Below are 23,530 nucleotides of genomic sequence, written 5' to 3' on the forward strand. Positions count from 1 at the left end.
CCCCCCCCAAAAGCCTGTTCTTAAGACCAGCCGGGATGGGCAAGATTGTATGCAGGAGCAGTTGATGAAGCATCGTGCTTCTCTACCGTGTTTTATTTCGGTGGAAAACCTGATCCGACCAGGCCTCCTCAGCAGTAGAGAAGGAGCCGATCTTGTGCATGTACCGCACATTCATCGTCACCACGCGGGCCGCTTCCGCCTCCATCCGGCGACGCCGTTCTGTATCCGCACAGATTCGAGGCCGGGCCGCGCCCAGCGGGCCAGATGAGGAGCTCTCAAGCATATGCAGAATCGGCTGACAGGGATGGACTTCAGTAGCGGAATGGTGATGAGTGGTCTGCGCGGCAATGCTCCGTTTCAGCCGGTGTAACCAGGTCGGGACGTCCAAGGCCTCCATAGAGACCCCAAGTTCCTGCTGCACGATGGCCCAAAAGCGACTGGCTGTCAGGCCGGCAAGGACCTTAATCTCCCCGGGGCGCGGCACGGCCGTCAGCCGGGAGATGATCAGGTTGGCAAAGTAGTCCGCGCCGCAGAGGTAGATCCAGTCTTCCGCCGGGTCCTCGCGTGGAAATGCCCCTAGGGCACAGCAGCCGCGGACCACGCGCCAGAGGAAGTCGTCCATGTTGACCACCCCATCGGCAGCAGCACCGATAATAAGTGCTGGGCGGAGCACGGCCACCTTGCCGGCTAGATCCATGCTGCGGGCGGCGGCGCGTTGCAGTATTGCCCCGGTGATCAGCTTCGTACGCCCGTAGGCGTTGGACTGGGCGAGGCTGGAGTGGAGGTGCTGCACCGAGCTTTCCCCCGTCACCGGCTCCAACGCCGCAGTGTCGGGTTCGTCTGGCATCCACTGTGGCCCACCGGACACATACACAAGTCGAGTGATAGTGGCGGCGTCTCGCACGCATTCCGCAAGCTGCAGCGTCGCGTCAATGTTCGTTGCCTGAAGTGTCGCAAAGTTCGCGAACCAGTCGACCGCAGCCCCGTTGTGGATAACTGCGTCTACGTAGTTGGTTGCGTTACCCCCTCGTCCGCCCAGCTGCGCGTCCCATTGCGCCGGCAGTAGCCCCAGCCGCGTCGCGCTCAGATCGCCGGGCCAAACCTCGATTCGGGGAGTAAAGTCGCGGCGCCAGGACCGCAAGAGGCTGGCGCGCTCGACAAGCCGGGCCTTACCCTCGTCGGCCGTGTTACAGAGCACTAGGACCACAACCCGCGTCCGTGGAAAGCGTTCGAGCAGGCGGGTGAGAATGTTTAATCCGACAAGGCTGGTGCCCCCGGTCAATAACACGCGGCGGGGCTCGAATCGCGAGCTGATGCGGCGAGAAAGACGTCGCACCAGAGTCATCTGCGACCCGGCCACCTTACCGACCAGTCGGCTTAAGGGGGTCTTCTTGGACAGCTCGCGCTCCAAAACAATAGGATGCTTCTTCTGGCAGAGCCGGTCCACCCCTTGACGGATCATGGATTCGAAGGTCTCGGGATCCTCCGTCCTCTCATCGCTGCGCTTCTTCTGCTTGGCCGGGAGGCTTGCCTGCTGACTTCTGAGATAGGAGACGAGTCCCTGCACGCTATCAAGATGCAGAAGACTGGGCACGTCCAAGTGGACGGAGTGGGTCTGGTTGATCCACCGGAGGAACGGAATAATGGTGATTGAATCCAGCCCAATACGAGAGAAGGAATGCACAAGGGAATGATTTGTGGCGGATTGAGGACCGATATGCGATCTCCATGCGAGAAGGGACTGGATTTGGTTGAGGATGGGTGCTGTCAGGGCGTCGGGCAGGTCGGCGGCTGTTTCGGTGGACTTCGCATCGTGTGGCCTCGCTGAGGCGGGATGATACAAATGCAAGGCTTCGAGCTCCTCCAGCGCCAGCCGTTCCAGCCATGTCTGTACCCTGCGACGGTCCAATTTGCCGGATGACATCAATAAGCTCTGGTCGGCTGCTAGAAACACAGCGGGCACCATGTGCAGTGGCAAGAACTCGGCAGCCTTACGGGCGATGGGCTCCATCCACGCCCCCGGCTGATCTTGCGCGCACAGTCTGGCGGCGGCAGGGGAGGGCTCAAGGATAGCGACCAGTTGCATCGCGAGCACGCCTGTGGTGGGATAGCAAACCAGAGCTTGGTCCGTCCTCTCATCCTGCTGTAGGACGTGCTCGATTTCTTCCGGCTCGACGCGCTGGCCCCGGATCTTGATCTGGCTATCCCTGCGGCCGAGAAAGACTAGGTCGCCCTGCTCGTTAAATCGAACCAAATCGCCTGTCAAGTAGACCGGGTAAAGACAATCAATACCATAGGTCTCGAGCCACGGGGCACTGGGGAGAAACAGCGCCTCCGTCTTGGCCGGGTTGTTGATATAGCCATTAGCCACCGCGGGACCCTGAATTGCCAGTTCGCCCACCATACCCAGCGGCATGAGAAACTTGTGATTTTGCGGGTCAACAACCCAGAGATGACACCCAATGCTCTTGCCGATGACAGCTGGCGACAAGAATTGGGGCACCCGGTCAACGAACGTGCACTGCACGCAACATTCGGTGGGACCGTAGGTGTTCTGGAGATTGCAGCGATTCGCCCAGGTCTGGACGTGGTATTGATGCATCGGCTCACCCCCAAGGCGCAGCACTTGCAAATCGGGCACCTCGTGCGGTTGGAGCATCCTGGCAACGGATGGCGTCAGGTCGACGGCCGTGGCGGCAAATGCGTTGATATTGTCGGCTAGCCGTAACAGACGGTCCTCATCTTGTGGGACGCAGATGCAACCCCCACTCAGGAGGGTCGCGAAGATGTCGGCAATGCACGTATCAAAGCTGTAGCTTGCGAACTGCAGCAGGCGAGATTGGCGCTTGTAAAGCCCGGCTGCGATCTGACTTTCGAGCCCGCTGGTGACCTGTCGGTGGAGCAGGACCACTCCCTTGGGGGCCCCCGTTGACCCGGAGGTGAAGATGCAGTAGGCCGGGCGGTCTGGCGACGTCTGCAGCTCGAAGAAACCGTCGTCCGGCGCCACGGACGGAGTGTCCCAGATGCTCTGGAAATTGACCACAAGGGGTCCCATGTCAGCCACCAGATGGTGGGTTGCAGACGTGCAGAGCACGCGGTCCGCCTTGGCCGCCTGGATCATATACCGGATGCGCTGCGGTGGTAGTGCGGGGTCCAGCAGGAGGAAGGCGTGGCCTGCTGTCAGGATGCTCAGCATAGCCACGACGGCCGCGGCAGACTTAGGGTAGCAGATGGGGACAATCTGCCCTGGCTTGCAGGGTAGCAAGGGCGCGAGCCGCGAGGCCAGGCGCCAGACCAGGCTCCGAAGCTCCTCGTAGGTGTACCGCGCGTCCCACCCGTGAAGGGCTTCGGAGTCCGGCCAAGCGTGCGCTTTGGCAAAGATTCGTTCATGGAGGCACTCGCGGTGGTCAATCAGTTCGCCGCGGCTCATGCGCAGAACGGCGGGCACGCTCTCCTTATCCAGGAGACTCAGGTCTCGGAGTAATGTTGTCGGATCCTGCGTGGTGTGTAGGGCGTCAAAGGCGTGCCTGAATTGCTGAGCCATCATCTGCATCTCCCACGAGGAGAAGACCACTGGGTCATACAACAGCTTGACCCTGAGAATCTGGGCTTGTGGAAAGCACTCGACAACCAGAGGGTAGTCCACGTAGCCATCTGCGGTTCCGAGCTCGATCTCGTGGATCATGTGGAGCGGATCCGGGGCATCTCCATCCATCTCGGGCTGGATAATCAGGAGAGTGGTGAAGGAGGCAGCCGCCGCCGGCCCAGGCCCTAGTGCCTTGATGTTCTGCAGACCATAATGCTGATAGACTGACACGAGTGCCGCTTGAGTTTGCAATGCGTCGAGAAACTGCGCCACTGAGGTGGTTCCCTCCACTTGGATGCGCATAGGAACCGTGGCAATGGCAGGTCCCACCACTGTCTCTGCGTCTGGGCAACTCGCTAGGGCTCTTCCGTGAATAGTGGTACCAAATATCACATCCGACTCGCCATGAACTTTGGAGATCAGCAGTGCCAACGCCCCTTGGATTGTCGTAGCCTGCGTGGTCGCGGATCGTCGCGGCGGAATGGAGATTTCGAAGGGGAGATGATCCGAGGCACGAGACTTCGCATGATCTAGGGTCAGCTGAGGAAAGACCGTCCCACTGAATAACTCGAATTTGTTCCGCCAGAAGCTGATCGCGGCTTCGGAGCTCTCCTGTTCAACCGCGGCACGGGCGAATCGGGAGAACGGAGTCAAAGGGCTCGGAGTCTCCTTCCTGTATATTTTTTGCATCAAATCCAGAATCAGATGGGTGGACCAGCGGTCGTAGATGGCATGATGTACTCGCCAGCGCCAGATCAACCTCTCATGCTCTGGGTCTGTGTCCAGAGAGTGACAGAACAGGGGCGACCCGCAGCTCATGGGAGGCACAAAGGCTGGCAACGCCCCTTGCGGAACAGCTATTCCTGGGTCCGCTGACGGCCGCAGGGTGACATTGTGCGACCTGCCGTTGGGATCTCGAATGATGCGGGTGCGCAGAATAGGCGTCCCCGCGAGTACTCGGAGCCAGGCCTCTTGGAAGGCTGCCACAGTCCATGAGACTGGCAGGTGGAAGGCGTGTTCCGCCACATACGCCCCTGCGTGAATCTCACTCAGAGCCATAAGTCCTGTCTGCAGAGCTGTACAAGGGTAGATATCCTCAATCATCTTTGGATCGACGGCACAGTCCCTGGCTGCCCTCAGCAGAAGTTCTTGGAGAATATCTTGGGCCGTGCCTTCGAATTCCGTGCTTCGTTTTATGTGGCTAGGCTCCGTCAATGACCTCGTTTTGTTGTGCTTCATGATGAAGTCTACTAGCTCACTCAAGGTGGGATGCAGAAACAAGTCGGACATGGCAAGGAGTATACCCTCGCGTCGCAGCTCCTTGCACGCTCGCATCGCGGATAGGGAGTTGCCACCCAGGAGAAAAAAACTTAACGTGGGCTTGATCTCTGTTAGCTCAATAGCCAGCACACTTGCCCAAACCTGGGCGACCCTGCGAACCAAGATAGGATCCAGATCGCGGGAGTCCGCCCCACGCGGAGGTCGCAGGTCCATCAGGTCGGAGACTGCTTGCTGCTCTGCTAAGTGAATAATGCCTTTTCGATTCAGCTTGCCGTTTTGCAGCCGGGGAAGCTTTTCAACCTCCAAGCCCCCGATGGGTATCATATAGCGGGGCAGCGTCTGAACGAGCCACTCGAAGGCGCAGCGCAGTCGGGCCTCAGACGAGGACGCACTCGTTCCCTTGCGCTCGAGCACCACAACGACCACGAGGACTGGTCCTTCGGAGTTGCCCTTCAGGGTCGCTACAGTAACGGCCAGCTCCTTCACGTCAGCTAGCGCCAGCAGCAGCTTCTCCTCCACCTCCTGCGGCTCAAAGCGCTGGCCCGCAATCTTCAATTGTGAATCAATGCGTCCGTGATGCACCAGAACCGCATTTGGCCCCGCCTGACTGAAAAGGTCCCCCGAATGGACCACGACGGGATGGCCGATCGGTTGGTCGTCAGGTGCATCGATTTCGCCGTTTCGCAGGTAACCCATGAAGTTGGTATGGCTTTCGACAACGAGCTGGCCTGAATGGCCTGTCGGGACCTCTAAGCGTGCCTCGTCTACGATCGAGCACCGACAACAGGCCAGCGGACGACCGGCGTTTAGCGCCCCAGGGCTCTGCTCGCCGACCACCCCGGCGAGGACCATCAGCGTCTCCGAAGAACCGTAGTTCCAATAGACCTTCACGTGGGGCAACCAGATCGACGCCACATCTGAGTGTATGGGTTCGCCGGCGAGCACGACGCGAGTCAAGGACGGGACAGCGCTGGGGTTCATGATCCGTAAGGCGGACGAAGGCAGTGTGGTTCGGGTGGCACTGAACAGCGAAATGGCCTCCTCCAGGCTGTGAGACTTTTCGGCTTCGGTGGGAATGCAAAGACACCCCCCTGCCGCCAGGGTCGACAGAGAATCGATGATGTTCATGGCCCAGCCGAAAGAAGGAAAGAGGAAATTACGCACGGTGGAGTCGATTTCCAAGACCTTGGCCACGTTCACGGCCATTGTACTCAAACTTACATGGCTGTGAACGACGCCTTTCGGTTCTCCTGTGCTGCCGGATGTGAAAAAGACGATGGCAGGTGCCTGGGGATCAACCTCCGGGAAGTGATTCCGCGCTGCCGGGGACTTGCACGTCGGTTGGCTCAGGTCCAAAGCAAGATTGATCACTCCTGGAAGCTCGAAATCTGAGGAGCGAGAGGACAGATTAATTAGATGAGTGAACCTGCCGGTGCGGATGATGCTGTGAATCCGCGCAGTTGGCAGCGAGGCATTGAGGGGGGCCGCCACAGCACCGAGGTGGAGGACAGCCAGGAGAGCCACAATGGCGATGGGAGAGGACTCTGCCACGATGGCCACGCGGGCCCCCAGAGACAGGTTTTGTTGTAGCAGCTGACTGGCGCTTGCCTGCACTGAGCTCCAGAGGCGGTCGAAATCGTACTCTCCGGAACTCGCGACGAGGCACACCCGCGATGGATGCAGTCGAGCCTGGGCTTGGATCAAAGTGGAAGGTCGGGTTCTCACGTGAAAAAGCTTACCCCCCATTTGAAAACCGCTCTCTGGCGGATGGTGACAGGTATTAGGCAGGTCATCGGTGGTGCCGGTCATTGTGCTGTAGGGAAAGATGTAGTAGAAGACGGGAAGCAGGAAAGAAACACAGCGACCCTTAAAAAGTAGGCCCACTGGGAGATTTCTAGTGTCTTGTATACTAATGCTCTACGTAACATACCGGCTGGGCGTCGTCTTACAGTCTTCTGAGGATCGGAAAAAAGTGCATTGGAGTCGTGAGCCCATCGTCACAATGTTGATTAGTTTCAACGTCCCCTCGTTCCAGGGTCCAGAAAGGGGGTGGGGAAATGACAATGACCCGATCAAAATTGGCTCGGGGATCGGATCTGGTCATGAGAGGCTTAGTTTGTGCCATCAGCTGCTCGGGCTTCATGCGGTTGGTTGGGTTGCTTGTCCGTCTGTCCATCGCCAGACACTGGTAGGTCCCCCTAAGCTTGCTACGCATGGCGCGGGCGTCGGCCCTATGCCGGTGGGCCATTGTCCGACCACGGTCTTCACTCGGTCCCAGAGGTGTTTTCTTACCCTGCAAATTGCTGAATGGAGGGACGAAAGGCAATCCGGCCGTTGCCAGTGCATCGTGTCTGCGAATGCTCTATAACCAGAGGCATGCTTGATTTACCGAGCGAGTCGTTTGGCTCCGGCGGTGACTTATAGGCCACCACATCCTGAACCGAATCTCGCACAGATAGCTCATTTGAAAGATGTTTCCCCAGGGTCTTAAAGAGTACTATGCATCCGAGGTTCAAGGTCTCTGTACAGAGCCCCAGAAGCAGAATGTCTTGCACCACGATCTCCACGGCTTTGATGTTGACGATATCGTCCGCACCGCAGCCGCGCACAACACCCCCGCATGGCACGTCTGCAGTGCTGCTTGGTGCATTATTTTGAGTCGTCACACTGCTCACGGTACGTCGAACATTTGGACCGCATGTGAGACCTTCAAGGCGGCGGAAAAGGGGAGCAGGTCGAGCCCTTGGGTCCACGTTGATGCTTCTATCGACGAGGACTCTTCATTCCTGGACTTGCTCCAATCTGGGTTGAACATCAACACGGATGAGGATCCATCCGTCAAGGGTCCACCACATTGTGTGGCGGTGTTGTATTCATGCCCAGTGGCTGAATTGCCCGGTCCCCCCGAAATGCCCTCGGGGTTGACCATCCAGCTCTTTTCCCAACGTCACAGAACAATCCAGGCGATTTGCCACTACCCACGCTGGCTCTCGGCGCATTATACCAAAAAGCTAATCGACCACGGCTTGCACCTCTTACGCCACATCGTACACCACCGCAGCTGGACCACTCTCTTACTCCGCGACATCTCCATGGCCTCTCTGCATGAAGAGCTGCAGTTGCGCCGGCACAGTCTTCCGGGGCGAAGCGTAACCGAAATGACAGTAGGACCGGTACACCAACTCGTCCGCCGCCAGGCCCGAAAAACCCCATCTTCCCCGGCTATCGAGGGCCGGGATAGCGAGATCATCTCTTACTGGATGTTAGATCAGATGACGGACCTGATGGCTGCTGACTTGACCCAACGGCTGATGGCTGTCCCAGCCCGGCCCCTGGCAACGGGTCTAGCGACAGAAGAAGGCCTGGTCATCGGCATCATGTTGCAGCGATCCCCCGCAGTGATCATCACGATCCTGGCATGCTGGAAGGCTCGCTGTGCCATCGTCCTGGTCGACCCGAGCCAACCTGTTCCCCGAAATGCCCACATACTGGAAGACTGCGACTGCGCTCTAGTGGTGGTGGACAATTCCTGGACCGGCGAACTGGCTCCGGACATTGCCTGGCAGTATGACTTTGGGCAGCTGCGCCGGCGAGCGAACGCATGTCCCGTACCCCCAGAGAACTATGCAGGATCCGAGGTTGATCTCTCGCAGGATCTGTTCCAACCCGCATGGATTCGCGTCACATCGGGCTCCACGGGAAGGCCCAAATGCTGTCTGCATAGTCATGCTGCTTTTGGGGCCTCCATTGCCAGCTACGCCGGTCGGATTCGGGCGTCCAAAACACTACTCTTTTTCAATCCAATCTCTTCCGCCTCGGGGACGCCAATCTGGAGCTTCCTCAGTAACGGCGGCTGTGTCTGCATACCTCCCTTGGAGGAGATCACGACGGATTTAGCCGGCTGTGTGGCCCGGTATGGCATTGAGGACGTGTGTATCACGCCCTCAGCTATCGCGCTCACCACCCCTGATGCTGTGCCGTCCCTGAAAACCATTTCTTTAGTCGGCGAAGCGGTGCCGCCGACCCTGGCCCAGACATGGAGTCGGCATGTCTCGTTGTTGATCGGCTACGGAGCTACGGAGATGAACTCCCATGCGCTGCCATTTCATGACGATTCGTAAGTACTCCACATCCGTTCTCTTACCGGCGACATCTTCGCACACAAAGACCCACGCGCTGAGACTTGCTGCAGCACAGGGTGTCTCCCGCCTGGCCATCCCCTTCCCACGTCTGACTATTCACTATACATGCTACAACCCGGCACGGCCAGACTTTGTCCGTTATACGTTCCTGGAGAAATTTGCCTCAGCTCGACCTACATGAGTGCCGGGTATATTGGGCGTTCCGAAGCGACAAGGCAGGTGTTTCAGCCTCATCCCTTCCCCGGCGATGCGGGGCACGCCTGGATATATCGAACCGGGGACCTCGGCATGTTCATCGCGGCTGGTACCTTTATTCTCCTCGGTCGAGTCGATTTTCAGTTTAAGATTAATGGATACCGGATCCAGCCGGAGGAGGTCGAGGCCATCGTCAACCAAGTGCCGCATGTGATGAAAAGCCGAGTCATGCTTGCCCAGTCCGCGGCGGGCAGGCCGATTTCAGTTTGTTGTGTGATGCTGCAGCGGAGCGCTGGCAGCGATGGGGAGCAGGGAGGATCGGCCACTGCTGGGTGGCAGGAATTCGTGGTGGCAGCGGACCACGCGTGCAGCGCCCAATTGCCTGCATACATGAGGCCCCATCGATGGCTGCAGTTTGACACATTTCCCGAAACGCCATCGGCCAAGACGGACACGAAGGCACTTCTTCTGCTTGCGCAAGCACGCATCAACCAAGAAGCAGAAACCAGTCGGGCGGGGGTTGCCGTGAAAGAGGCACCGGGAAACAGCCTCTCCCCCGGCGGCCTCCTGTTTCTAGCCCTGGTCCTTGAGGTATTGACGGGCGAAAATCCCGATCGTCCTACCGCGCAGGTCCGCGACCAGATGGAATCTCTGTCGTTCATTGCAAACGGAGGGACCTCGTTATTGGCACTTCAAACTCGGGCGCGGTGTCGCAGTCACGGGTTGAGCATCAACATTGAGGAGCTATTCACCCCGAAGAGCCTGAGCACCATCGCCTCGACTATCCCCGCGATGGTTGGAGAGGATACTGTCGACCACCAGAAGGCAGGGAGATCTCTACAATCTGTTACCAAGGTTCTCGTCCCACGGCTCCCCGTTGGGTTGAGGCATGAACCGTCGGATTATGAAGCCGTGTTCCCAGTGACCTTGCTCCAACGGGAGATGTTCGCAACGAGTCTCTATGACCCCCGACTCTGGATGTTTTACCAGTTCCTCGACCTTTCAAAGTTCCCGTGTAGCTTCTCGCAAATTCAGGAAGCAGTCGGCCAGGTGGTGGCAGCCAAGGCTAATCTACGGACGGTGTTCGTATCGCTGGACGGGCCCACAAATCTGCAGACGGTGAAGACTCCCGATGATACGTTCAATCTCATTCGCGGCGGGCAAGTTGTCCAGGCTATCTTGAAGCCGATCGTGGTCGATTTCGAGCTTACGCAGGATGATGAGAGCCAAGAGCCGACGACATATCGACGCGAGGATGTGACACGGCCATGGGTCTTTGGGCGCCCGTTATGGCGCGCGGCGTTTCTCAGCAAGCCTCGCTTGCTTGCCTGGACCATCCACCATTCCATTGTGGATGAGTCCATCTCCCAAAACCTGTCCCAGGATCTGCACGCTCTCCTGACAGCCATCGTAAAGCGGGACGAGGGCGACCCAGCTGCATCAGCGGCCCTGTGTCTCGCGCATTCCCGTGCGGCCAAACCGTCCATCGAAGCCTGGGTGGTGGATCATTATGGGGCTAACGGGCTCGACGAGGCTCCTGTACCGTCGAGTGTGCTTCATGGCCAACGAGCCTGGGAATCCTTCCTGGAGGGCGCCATCGCCACCCCGATCCCCGACGACCGCCGCTTGCCGGACGCGGAGCTGCCCGCTCAGCCCCAAGCGACGACGCTGATCGGAGTCGCCTATGGCGCCTGGTGCCGGGCGCACCACCTCACCCCAGCGGCGCTCTTTCACGCAGTGACAGCACTGACGATCGCGCGAACGCTGGGCTGGTGGCGGCCGCACGCGCCACCGCGCGCCGAGGTCATATATTACAGGCTCAGCGCAAACCGGACCACCCTGGAGGGCGCGCAAGCCATGGAAGGGGCCTTGATTTCCATCAGCCCGATGCGTGTCGCGGTGGGGGCCCATAGCAGTGTGCTAGCGACCATCCAGGGGGCGCTGCGAGCCTGGCTGGCGATCCAGGATGAGGATCCATACTACCTCGACGCAGCGCTCGCCCCACCCGATCCCAAACCTGGAGTGCCGCGCCAGCGCCGCTGGGGAAACGTGCTGCTGAATCACATCGTGAGCAGCAGCCCCAAAGACTCGACTGTGCCCGTGCCTGCTTTTCAGGGCGTTGTTCAGGACAGCGCGGGCTTCGCCATGGTCTGGCCATTCGCCGCACTCGAGTTAACCATAGTCGAGCCGGAGTCCGCTACCGGCACGACACTACATGTTGGGGCCTTGTCCATCCTGGAACCCGAGGCAACCTGTCAGTTTCTCAAGATCTTCGAGCGCATACTCCGGCTCATTATTGAAGAAGGCCCGGGACCGAGCTGTGCAGACATTGTGCAGCGCGTTTAGATCCTCGCTGGTGCGGCAACGCCGGAAACAGGGTGCGGTGTCGCTATGCTTTCTGATTTCCCGGGCAGTAATCTAGGGGATGTTATCGCTTAATTGACGCGTTGAATACGAACGCAGGGAATCAGTTTGATAATAGTCAACGCGTATAAATACATCTGAATGCCTCCGCCCAGTGATCTAGTAACTGTCCTTTTTCCGTCTCGACCTGCGCGGCCACGTTCCGCGAGACCCAGACAAAAGCCAGCCGATCGCCGCTGATGGCGTCTCCTTCCAATCTCTAGTTCGTACTGCACCCTTTCTTTATCGTCACCCCTCAGTGCTGTAGTAACCTTGACGCCGGTGCATCCAGCGTCGACGCCACCAGCCTCCTGCGTAAGAATGCCGTGGTGACAGGAGCATCGCGCGGCATTGGGGCGCAGATCGCCCGCGTGCTGGCCACCCGTGGGGCCAATGTAGCCCTCTGTTTTGTCTCCGATAGTCAGCGAGCGAATGCGGCAGCTCTCGCGGAGGACCTGCGTGCTATCGGGGTGCGGACGATCTGCATCCAGGAAGATCTCGCTGCGGACGGGGCCGGCCAGCGCATAATTTCCCAAGCCCTAATGGGCCTCGACGTCACAACCATTGACATCCTCATCAACAACGCAGCTCTTGATCCGCCCACTCCGACCCCGGTCGCTGAGAGCGATCCCTCCCTCTTCGACCGGTGTGCCCTGTCTCTCATCATTTGTTTGATAGATGTCTTCCAGATTCGCGCTGACCACGGGACACGATTAGATTCATGCGAGTGAATGCCCGAGCCCCGCTCGAGCTGGTAACTGCCCTGGTGCCCAGACTGCCGCCATCCGGGGGTCGAATTGTTAGCATGTAGGTCAAAAGAGCGGCTGCCAGGTGGTTGTGCAGGGCAGTTGACATTTGGCTGACCACCTCCAATGATGTCAGTTCCTCGGTGCTCTCGCAGCGACCCGATGTGCCATTCGCCGTCTGGGCTGCGTCCAAGGCTGCCTTGGAGTGTCTTTCTCGGTACTGGGCCATGGAGCTAGCGTGTACCCACAGACTGACCAGCAACGTGGTTGCGATCGGGCCCACGATGACGAACTATCACCGCCATGACCCGCCCGAGGTGCTGGCCGAACTTGCCCAACTACCGAGTGCCGCCAAACGGCTCGCCACACCCGATGACATTGCGCAGATTGTGGCATTCTTGGCCAGCGATGCAGGACGATGGATAAACGGCGAGGTGATTCAGGGGAATGGGGGCATGGTGTTTGGGTAGCGTGAAAAGGTCCCTGAGAGCCAGCCCCGAGTCCCGGATCTCCGACTCTGGGCGCTTCTCCGAGTCCACACGTTGATTGATACCGTAGATTCAATACATAATTCTCGTGGAAGGAAAGCATTTCCTTTTTAGCATGTATTCTCCTATGATCTTCATCTGTCCCTCATCATGACTGCTCACATTGGCCTGTCTGCGCAGCACGTCGTTGACAGCCTCGGCCATCCAGATGGAGCCTCGCGACCTCCCGTGTCCGCCGAGTCCCTGTCGCGTGCCAGCGAGCTGCTTCAGTCCAACCACGACACATGGCACATTTTCTTCCGGGAGGCGACGGGCCACAACCACATGGCCCATAGTATTCTGACCGCGTTGGCTCTTGGTGCTTCTCCCTCGGAGCTCGAGCGCGCCTACACCGACACCGAGGCCATTCAACGCCCGATTCCCGCGGTAGACCCGATGATCCTCACTCGGCTAGACGCGGACCCGCAGGCCCTGGAGTCCCTGCTGGGTTGGTCCGACTTGTACAGCACCTTTCTCACCTACTTTCAATCCCAGATTGACCGCCACGGGTGGCAATCCGTGGTCACCACGTACGTCTTCTCCGAGACGCCGCTGGCGGAGAAGCTCCTGATCAAGCTGTACGAGGGGATGTACCACTCTCTCATCCACCTGGGGCTGGGAATCGAGTTCGGCCAACCGGGCATCATCGCCGAGGCGCTGGCCCAGGCCGCTGCCCACGAAGACGGACACATTGACAAACTTCTGCTCGGGGTCGAGGCGGCGATCGCTGCCAAGGACGACACCCGGACAGAGACGACGGTACCCAAGTCACTTGTGCAGCTCGTTGACAAAGTGCGCAGCCATCCCCGCATTTGGGCGGACTTGCGCTTCGGTGACCGGTGGAATCGCATGCGTGACAGCATCATGGACCGGGCGGCGGACGAGCTGATCCCTATCGCGGCGCAGTTCCGCATTCCGGCGTCGGGGATGATGATGATGGCCGGGGAGCATGCAGACCTACTAACAATACGTACGGCTGAGATGGCCAGCACTGCCGCTTACCTGGCCGGGGCGAGCCAGTCGGCGCGGCGCCCCCGCAAGATCGACTTCTTTCTGATGCACACGGTGACCGCGTCGCTCTTCTTTAGCGTCTATAATGCCCAGGAGTGGATTCCGCGAGCTATGCGGGTTCGCCTGGTTGAGTGGAAGGGTCGGCTGGACCTGGCTTTCTACGCCTTCTGCAAGTCCCCGGAGTTAGATGCCTGCGCAATCTCCGACTACTCCGATGATTTTACCCGTGATATGGACTGGGCGGCCTTGTACGCTGCGGTGAACCAAGAGCATGACGACGGGCATGTCGCCAAGTTCATGCGCGCCCTGCGTCACGCCGAACGGTTGAGCCGGCCCTACGAGCAGCATCCGGTGTGGGCGGAGCACTTCCCTGTGAAGGGGAACATGTGGATCAAGCTGGCCCGCATGGCCCTGGAGACCACCCGCCATTCACCTCCGGACTTCAAGTGGATCATGGGCACGGGCTTTGATGAGGCCTGGGAACGGCCGGATCTGAAGTTGGCTGAGAATAGGGGCCAGCAGGGGCAATCCGTACCCTGATAAACTTACTTGTCATTGTCCTAGGTATATCACTACTAGTGAACCCGCGGTCGAGGTTCGTAAGCAAATGCATAGAACCTATCTCATTCATTATGCCGATTTCGTAGTCACATGAACCCCTTCACCCTGGACAATCAGATTTTGCAAGCTACTTGCCAAACAGAAACATTGATCTTGGATCGGGTGATATCAGTCTATCGATGTGTGTTTAGCTAGCAAATGTGTCATTGCATGAAAATAGACAATATTCTAAATGAGATAAACAAGTGATACTTTGGGACCATTTCTAAGCATCATACTCTCTCCCACACATATCCACCACCTCGCCGCGCTAGCTAGTATATGCAGAATGTAAGAAATATGATGAAAGCAGGGCGTTCTGGATACGTGTTCCCAGTGATTTCTTGGTTCCTTGGTTGGGTGGTTGGTTGAACTAGCTGAGTTCTCGAGATAGGCAACCCGCCTGGTACATTGCCTGGGATCACGTGGCCAGATTATTCAGCTGCGCCGACACAGACCGTTTGGCTCTGGATGCTGCAACCCTGAGAAATACACATTCATGCACAGATGCCACTTCTGGAGACTCAGGGTGAAGTCTAACGGGGACCGGGAAAGGGCAAATAAGGGTGCAACATGGGAAAGTAATACCGCAGCACACCCGTCAAGAGACAGCCGATTGTACCGGGGGGGAAACGGGCGCTACCATTTGTATTCACCACCCCGACATTCTTCATATCATACTGGCCCTCGGGGTCGTCCGCCGCTTCGACCATGGCCGCCGCCAGGTCCAGGTACGAGATGAAGGACTCCTCGTGGTGGAGGTCCAGCCGATGACCTCGCTGCTTGTCCACGGACAAGCCCCCCGGTTTGATGAAAATCGTGGTGACGAGGTCCTGCTCGGAGCGTAGAAATGTCTCAGTCCGTTTTAGGTCATCATAAACATGCTTGGAGGCGGTCAACAAGAACGCCCTTACAAACCACGGCATCCTTTCCGAAAGGTGATCATCAATGGTGGCTGATGACAGCAACACCACCTTCGGTAGCGAGTTCACGCCGCCGTCCGCCGTTCGAAGTTGCTTCAGAGCTGCAATGAGGGTCTGGGCCGTCTGCAGGCCAACATTACAGCCGGGGATATTCGTATTGGTGCTCACAACATGGAAGACGGCCTTCGTTCCCTGCACGCACTGCGCCAGGAGGTTGATGTCGTCAATACCCCCCTCGAAGATCTGGACACTCTTATTGTCGACAGCAGCAGGAGACAAGGCCAAGAGTTTAGCCCGGCTGCGACAATACGCGCGGATCGTTACCGTGGAATCCCGCGATAGGACGTCGAGAAGGGCGGTGCCACAGTTACCGGTAGAACCAATGATAGCATAGGTAGACATACTTGAGGCTTTAGGGACTTCGAGCCCAAAAAAATTCAAGAGTACTCTTCAATGGAATTCCCAGACGGCACTACCGAATCCACCACAGGAGGGAGGGGTGTCTTATCTCTCTGCTCGCGCCAGAGGCCAGCCCTAATCTCGGAATTCCGACACGGAGTTCGGTCAACCACGCGTTGCCCGGCAAGGGAGAACTCGCAAACTACGGAGTACCACAGTGCTTTTAAATAAGGTTTCAGTTTGCGTAGTTTCCTGTGTCCACGGCCTTATTTCCCTATTCCGCTCGAAAACAGACCAATACGCATATGTCTCATCAACAATGGCGAAACCTACCGCTCCTTGTTTCGAAGGTTGAGCCCCACATCCCCTTCTCCCACCCGCAAGAGTCCCAAGCTATTGACGCGTTCATGCGGCAGATGTCCTTGGTTGTCAGGCAGCCCTTTATGAATGGGCGGAGAGTTATGACACTAAAGACTGGGATCGTCTCGCCCAGTGCATTGCTCCCACGCTCCGGGTATGCTCCCTCCCAGAAGAATGGAACTCGACCTCCAAGGTTTCTGCGCCTGCTAAACTCGTCCCCACCTGTTTTCATAAGATCGATTACCGTGCTTTCTTGAACAAGCTCTGGGAAGAAATGCCTGCGCCTGAGTTCCTGCTCATGGCGTCCGATCTCAAGTTCCTGGGCAACCGTCGCCTGAAGACGCAGCATTTCGTCGGCGGGGCGTCTAAGTGGCTCCAAACCAGCGAGGATGAGATCACTGGCCAACATCAGATGCGCGTCGCTCATCAGAAATACGCCGACGATGCGCTGAGCGAAGTCGCCCTTAAGGGCCACGCCCACGGGCATGCCACCATCTGGTATCGCAGGGTGGAGGGGCAATGGCGGTTTGCTGGCATCGAGCCGGGCATCCGCTGGTCAGAATATGACCATGACCGGATCTTCTTCGAGGGTGAAGAGAAACTTGGGGAGCCGCAGAGTGATGAATGCGCTTGTTGATTGGAAGGAAGCTCTAAGGAGGATAGGTATTGGTTGCGTAGCTTTCACATTGTTTTCTGTTTTTTCTTTTATTTTTTTTTTTCTTATTTTTCAGAAACACTGTTATTTCCAATGCCGATTTGCCATTCTTCCGTTATAGCATATACTCTATTGCCGGTAAGAAAAAGACACCCGAATCAGGCTTAACCGTTCGGTCCGGTTGTGATCTCTCTGGCCCATCACTTTTACACTCCTGACCAAACCTTCGAGATATATTTCAAAACATCCTGAGATACAGTCATTATCTTCTTAACTATGACCGAGCACTTGAACGAGGTGTGATATGCCATGCCGCTATTCTAAAACAGATTGAAATGCTTTTTCTCCTATTTCTCTTTTTTTTTATTTTATTTCAAATTCTATTTTTATCTTGGTCTATGTATACATATATCTTTGAAACTTCCATAAGTCTCTCGTATTACCTAAGGTGTGCAATATTCGTGGCCGGGAAGGGTGGAAGACACTAGTTACAGGCAACGTAGCCAGAATCAATGACTCTATTGTCCGCGCCTAAAGGCCAGACACTCTATGAAGAGGAGGGTCTCTATTCGGAGTCACCATCGTAGCTGATGATCCGAGGAAGAGATTAAGCAATGTGCTTTGGCACAAGCCGGAGTTCGCAGTGATGAGTCGATAGAAGCACTTGGCCCAGGATTCTACTTCCACAGAGTCAGTCGAGCGAATCCCCGAGAGAGCAGAGGGCAAGGCCGAGCATATACCGGGGATCGCAATAGCCCGACAGCCGGTGTCCCAATCAAGCTTTTTTTTAAACAAAAATACGCGGAATGGAGATGACCACCGCCGGGGTCTGTACGCTCTAGGAGAGAGGCCCGCGACAGCTCTGAGCCACGGGTCAGGGGTTCAATGCTACGGTATCAATTGACTCCATGGCTCGTCTCTCGGGAATGGGCTATAACGGACATATTTTCGTAGGGGCTGGTTATATCAAGCTGTTTCACACGCCATATTGGCAGCTCACAGACACAGTGACTTAATTCCTGTGTACAAGCCATCATGGCAATTTACACTCCCTCTCGCTCTGAAGACGACGGCAGCAGAGAGCCTGTTCAGTTGCGAGTCCTCCACTTCTCCAATGAGTTCCCCAAGGATGGATTGTGCACCTTATTCCGTGCCCTGCATTGCCGCAGCAAGGATCGAAGATACCCACTCCTTGCGCGCTTCCTAGAGGAAGCCACCCGTGCGCTGCGAGAAGAAATACGGGGGCTCCCAAGCAGCCTAAATCAGCTGGTGCCCCCCTTTGAATCCATTCTCAACTTGGCCAGCTTCACCGACCTCCGCCACGGACCACTGGGGGGTTCGGTGGAGGGCCTGCTTCTTTACACCGTCCAGTTAGGAACCATTATTGGGTACGTACAAAATATGAATCGTGATGGAGACCTCGAACTGATAGACCAGATATTATGAGCAACATCCAGAAACCTTCCCTTCGGACAGCACCAGCACCGTCTTGACGGGGCTTGGGATGGGCCTTCTCGCGACAGCAGCTCTATCTCTCGCGGCTACGGTGGCAGATCTGCCCTCGTCCGCCGCAGAAGTGGTCCGCCAAGCCTTCCGACTTGGGATCGTGGTCGACGAGGTCTCACAGAACTTGCAGCCGCGGGAGACAACGACCCCGAGTGCGACGCCTGATCCCTGGGCCTACGTGATACCAGGGGTAACGGCCGAGGAGATCCAGCAGGATCTGGATGTACTCCAGAAGCAAACTCCGGAGGCTAGTCGCGTCTTCATCAGCGCGGCCAGCGTATCCTCGGCGACAGTCAGTGGGCCGCCCGCCCGGTTGAAGGAGCTTTTCCGCACAGCGTACGTCTTTAGCAACCGCAAATTCGTACCGCTCCCGGTTTATGGTGGCCTCTGCCATGCAGGTCACATCTATAACGACGAGCACGTCCGTCGCGTGGTGCGCACCCCATCAATATCCGGTCATCACGGAAGGAGTGTGCCGTGTCTCGCTATTCTCTCCACCTGCGACGGGCGCCCGTTCACGGGTCAAGATGCGACGGAGTTGTTGGAGCAAATCGTTCGCGAGATTCTCACGCGGCGGATTGAGTGGGCGACAGTCGTTCAAGGGGTCGTGCAGCAGGCCCAGGGCATAAACGCCGAGCACTGTCATCTGCTCGTCTTCCGAAACTCTCTTGCTAGCCATGACCTCGCCGCGGCCCTGCAAACTATTAACCCTGCCGTAGAAATCTCGACTGATGAAATCATTCCTTGGCTGTACGAGGCCCAGACCCCGGCAGACGATCTCCTCCCTCGAGGACCCCAGCAATCGAAGATTGCCATTGTGGGCATGGCCTGCCGACTGCCCGGTGGGGCCATTAATACCGAGAGGTTCTGGGAGCTGCTTGAGAGCGGCTTGGATGTCCACCGCAAGATACCCGCGGATCGCTTCAACGTCGAGAGCCACTTTGACGTGGATCGAAAGCGGCTCAACTGCAGCTGGACCCCCTATGGATGCTTCATTGATGAACCAGGCTTATTCGATGCCCCGTTCTTTAATATGTCGCCGCGGGAGGCGGAGCAGACGGACCCTATGCAGCGGCTAGCCCTTGTTACTGCGTACGAGGCATTGGAGCGAGCTGGATATATGGCTAATCGTACATTCTCTACTCGATTGTCTCGAATCGGGACCTTCTATGGCCAAGCGAGTGATGACTATCGCGAAGTGAATACCGCCCAGGAAATCAGTACGTACTTCATCCCAGGTGGTTGTCGAGCATTCGGCCCGGGGCGAATCAATTATTTCTTCAAGTTCGCGGGCCCTAGCTACAGTATCGATACTGCCTGCTCCTCAAGCTTGGCAACGATCCAGGTACGTTGCACAGTGGCTCTTGCCCTCCCCCTGACTCTGAGATTCCCGGCTATTAGTTGAGTTGCTCTAACTGGCAGAGAATTGAATCCGTAATCCAGGCTGCCTGTACCTCCTTGTGGAGCGGGGAGACCGACATGATCGTGGCCGGAGGAATGAACATCCTGACAAATTCAGATGCATTTGCGGGTCTCAGCAACGGTCATTTCCTCTCAAAGGGCGCCAATGCGTGCAAGACATGGGACAGCGAGGCGGACGGATATTGTCGAGCAGATGCGGTAGCCTCGATCGTGCTTAAACGCTTGGAGGATGCTGAGGCCGATAACGACAATATTCTCGGTGTGATTGCAGCTGCAGGCACAAACCACTCTGCCGAGGCGGTCTCCATTACGCACCCGCATGCTGGCCACCAGGCCGATCTGAGTCATTTAGTACTCGACCGGGCCGGTATAGATCCTCTCGATATCAGTTATGTGGAGATGCATGGCACAGGAACACAGGCCGGTGATCTGGAAGAGATCCAGTCAGTGACCAATGTCTTTGCACCCATATCAAGGCGCCGCAGTTCAAATAATCCACTTTATATTGGAGCTGTGAAGGCCAACGTGGGCCACAGTGAGGCCGCAGCCGGAGTGACTGCGCTGCTTAAAGTCCTCCTCATGATGCAAAAGAATTTAATCCCTCCCCATATCGGGATTAAGAATGTACTGAACCCCAAGTTCCCTCGGGATCTCGAGACACGCAACGTCCATATTCCGTATACGAAGGTCGAATGGCCGCGTGTGGCAGGGAGGAAGCGCTTAGCAGCTGTCAACAACTTCAGCGCGGCTGGAGGCAATACAACAGTGGTCATCGAGGATGGGCCGATTCGCACAAGAATAGGCAGCGATGAGCGCTCGATGCATGCTATAACTGTGGGAGCGAAGAGCAAGGGGTCCTTGCGGAGAAACATTGAGCAATTACTTACCTTCCTCGAGCAAAATCCTAACTTGCTTCTAAGCGATCTCGCCTATACGACTACCGCTCGTCGCTATCATCACAATCACCGCGTGGCTGTGGTGGCAGCGGACCTTGCACAGGTACGGAAGCAACTGGAATCAGCACTGGTCAGCCTCGACGAACATAAACCAGTCTCTCTAACGGAGCCACCCCCTATTGCCTTTGCCTTCACCGGGCAGGGGGCTTCATTCCGCTCCTATCATCTTGAGCTATACCATCAAGCACCTTACTTTCACTCCCAGATCCGGCAACTCAATGTTATTGCTCAGGACCAGGGATTTCCATCCTTCCTCTCCGTCGTCGACGGCAGTTATCCCTCCACTCACCTGCACTCGCCGGTCGCCACGCATCTTGCGCTAGTCTGCGTGCAGATTGCGCTCGCCCGCTACTGGGCGACCTTGGGCGTGCGGCCGGATGTGGTGATCGGCCACAGTCTAGGTGAGTACGCCGCACTGCAAGTCGCAGGGGTTCTATCTGCAGCCGATACGATCTTCCTCGTGGGTCATCGCGCTCGGTTACTCGAACAGCGGTGCCAAGTAGGCAGCCATAAGATGGTGGCAGTGCGCGCCTCGGTAGAGAAGATACAGCAGACCGCTGGTGATCGTCCGTATGAGATTGCGTGCATCAACGGACCTCAGGACACTGTGATCAGTGGCACCGTCACCGAGATGGATAGTCTAATTCCAATCCTGGAGCAGGCACACTGCAAGTGTGTCAGTCTGGATGTCGCATTTGCCTTTCACTCGGCTCAGGTCGATCCCATTCTCGAAGACTTCGAGTTGCTCGTTACTCATGGCGTGCTCTTCCAGCCCCCACAGATCCCCGTAATCTCCCCTCTCCTCAATAAAGTCATCTTCGATGACCGGTCCCTTGGTGCCCAGTATATGCGGCGCGCGACCCGTGAGACGGTGAACTTTCGATCCGCCATCGAGACCGCGTACGAGATGAGCACCATTGACGACGAGACTATTTGGATCGAGATTGGTCCGCACCCAGTCTGCACAGGCTTTATCCGAGCAACCATAGCCTCGTCTTCGGCCACTGTAACCGGGGCCCCTATCACAGCGGCCTCGTTACGACGAGGCGAGAACAATTGGACAACCCTCACACGGACTCTGGCCACGCTGCACTGCGCAGGGGTACCCATTACCTGGAATGAATTTCATCGGCCGTTTGAGCCGGCTCTGCGACTGTTAGACCTGCCCACATACGCCTGGAACGACAAGACCTACTGGATCCCGTACAAAGGGAACTGGGCCCTGACCAAAGGCAACACCTTCTACGAGACCAAGCAAGGGGCTACTCGAGGAGAAATCCTCTCAAGCCTCCGCACATCGGTCGTGCAGCGGATTGTGGAGGAGCACTTCGATGGCGCTGCGGGCAAAGTGGTGATGCAGGCCGATCTGATGCAGGCCGATTTTCGGGCGGCGGCTTGGGGGCACAAGATGAACAATTGTGGTGTGGTGACTTCGGTTGGTTCTTCCATCGCTTCTTACTCCTACCAATCTCTGACTCTTCTCACTAACCTCATAAATTCCCACACTGCTTAGTCCATTCACGCCGACATTGCCTACACCCTGGGCGGATACCTGTACAGGAAGCTACACCCGTACCAGCCCCAGCCGGCCCTGAATATCGCCAATCTCGAGGTTCTCAAAGGACTTGTCGCCAATAACAACCCCGACAAACCGCAAATCATTCAAGTGGCGGTGTCGACGACCGGCGGTCAGACGGCGCAGCTGCGGTGGCACAATGTGCAGGCGAATGGGTCCGTGGAGGAGCCCTTCGCCAGCGCGAACCTCATCTATGGCCAAGCGGACGACTGGCGCGCTTCGTGGGCGCCCCTGGCTCATCTGGTGCAGGGGCGCATCGGGCAGCTGGATCAGCTGGCCCGTGAGGGCGTTGCGACACGATTCAGCCATAAGATGGCATATCAGCTGTTTGCCAACAACCTCGTCGATTATGCATCCAAGTATCGCGGAATGCAGGCGGTTGTTTTGCACGAACTAGAAGCGTACGCGGATGTGACCCTCTCGCGCGAGCAGGGTGGCAGTTGGACAGTGCCTCCACACTTTATTGACAGCGTTGCTCACCTCGCTGGGTTTGTGATGAATACCTCTGATGCCATCGATACCAAGAACCACTTCTGCGTGACGCCTGGCTGGCAGTCAATGCGGTTCGCACGGCCGCTGGTTGCCGGAAACCAGTATCGGTCGTACGTGAAGATGATCCCTACTGACGACGATCCCTCCATCTATCTGGGTGACGTCTATGTGTTGCAGGAAGGGATGATCATGGGCATGGTGGGCGGCATCCAATTCCGCCGGTACCCACGGATTCTGCTAGGCCGCTTCTTCTCAGCCCCGGACGATCACGAAGCACCGTCGGCGGCCGGGCCTACCGCACTCAGCACGGCCCAGCCTTCCGCTCCACCGGCCTTTGTCGCTGCTCGCGCTCCGCTGCCCACTCCGCCCCTAGTCGACAGCCCCGTCGAATCCCCGCCGACCGTAGCCACATACCCGGACACCATCACTGCCCGCGCCTTGGAAATCATCGCCGCGGAAGCAGGTCTCGATCGGGCCGAGCTGACTGACGAATGCGATTTCGCGGGCCTCGGCATCGACTCGCTCATGAGTCTGGTGATTGCGGAAAAATTCCGGGAGCAGCTGCGCGTGGTGGTGTCGGGAAGTCTGTTCTTGGAGTATCCTACCATTGGAGACTTACGGTTCTGGCTGGAGGAATACACTTGATGTTGATTCTGAGCCCGTCGTTGTTAGGATTACAGTACATTCTATGGCACACGGTTTCGAAGCGTAGAGCTTACACGATTTTTCCTAAATCTCCCTTCTGATGGT

At 57.2% G+C, this 23,530-nt stretch overlaps 7 protein-coding genes across 7 annotated transcripts; 5 read left to right on the plus strand and 2 right to left on the minus strand.

Moving 5' to 3' along the window:
- Nucleotides 1-82: 82 nt before the first annotated feature.
- Nucleotides 83-5,080, minus strand: BO95DRAFT_489668 (uncharacterized protein; the record flags this gene model as incomplete). Its single annotated transcript, XM_025590583.1, has 2 exons — nucleotides 83-1,449; nucleotides 1,588-5,080. 2 exons carry the CDS (start codon nucleotides 5,078-5,080, stop codon nucleotides 83-85), a joined length of 4,860 nt encoding a protein of 1,619 aa, XP_025436273.1.
- A 3,164-nt stretch (nucleotides 5,081-8,244) lies between these two features.
- On the plus strand, nucleotides 8,245-9,438 carry BO95DRAFT_377276 (AMP-dependent synthetase and ligase; the record flags this gene model as incomplete). The annotated part of the gene is made up of 2 exons (XM_025583251.1): nucleotides 8,245-8,984; nucleotides 9,060-9,438. Coding segments are annotated over 2 exons (1,119 nt in total), but the record flags the coding sequence as incomplete, so codon positions are not given.
- A 2,474-nt stretch (nucleotides 9,439-11,912) lies between these two features.
- Nucleotides 11,913-12,823, plus strand: BO95DRAFT_377258 (SDR family NAD(P)-dependent oxidoreductase; the record flags this gene model as incomplete). Its single annotated transcript, XM_025583249.1, has 3 exons — nucleotides 11,913-12,253; nucleotides 12,325-12,414; nucleotides 12,490-12,823. Coding segments are annotated over 3 exons (765 nt in total), but the record flags the coding sequence as incomplete, so codon positions are not given.
- Nucleotides 12,824-12,991: 168 nt separating this feature from the next.
- On the plus strand, nucleotides 12,992-14,431 carry BO95DRAFT_437297 (questin oxidase family protein; the record flags this gene model as incomplete). The annotated part of the gene is made up of 1 exon (XM_025585270.1): nucleotides 12,992-14,431. The coding sequence occupies one exon, from the start codon at nucleotides 12,992-12,994 to the stop codon at nucleotides 14,429-14,431; it is 1,440 nt and encodes a 479-aa protein (XP_025436276.1).
- Nucleotides 14,432-15,027: 596 nt separating this feature from the next.
- On the minus strand, nucleotides 15,028-15,816 carry BO95DRAFT_377277 (uncharacterized protein; the record flags this gene model as incomplete). The annotated part of the gene is made up of 1 exon (XM_025583252.1): nucleotides 15,028-15,816. The coding sequence occupies one exon, from the start codon at nucleotides 15,814-15,816 to the stop codon at nucleotides 15,028-15,030; it is 789 nt and encodes a 262-aa protein (XP_025436277.1).
- A 316-nt stretch (nucleotides 15,817-16,132) lies between these two features.
- On the plus strand, nucleotides 16,133-17,046 carry BO95DRAFT_457919 (putative scytalone dehydratase; the record flags this gene model as incomplete). Its single annotated transcript, XM_025588506.1, has 4 exons — nucleotides 16,133-16,163; nucleotides 16,230-16,327; nucleotides 16,409-16,763; nucleotides 16,991-17,046. 4 exons carry the CDS (start codon nucleotides 16,133-16,135, stop codon nucleotides 17,044-17,046), a joined length of 540 nt encoding a protein of 179 aa, XP_025436278.1.
- An 817-nt stretch (nucleotides 17,047-17,863) lies between these two features.
- BO95DRAFT_489672 (putative polyketide synthase) lies at nucleotides 17,864-23,425 on the plus strand (the record flags this gene model as incomplete). Its single annotated transcript, XM_025590584.1, has 4 exons — nucleotides 17,864-18,216; nucleotides 18,266-19,679; nucleotides 19,778-22,147; nucleotides 22,226-23,425. 4 exons carry the CDS (start codon nucleotides 17,864-17,866, stop codon nucleotides 23,423-23,425), a joined length of 5,337 nt encoding a protein of 1,778 aa, XP_025436279.1.
- Nucleotides 23,426-23,530: the final 105 nt, after the last annotated feature.

The sequence above is a fragment of the Aspergillus brunneoviolaceus genome, assembly GCF_003184695.1.
Source record: "Aspergillus brunneoviolaceus CBS 621.78 unplaced genomic scaffold BO95scaffold_126, whole genome shotgun sequence".
In the NCBI taxonomy this organism is placed as follows: Eukaryota; Fungi; Ascomycota; class Eurotiomycetes; order Eurotiales; family Aspergillaceae; genus Aspergillus; species Aspergillus brunneoviolaceus.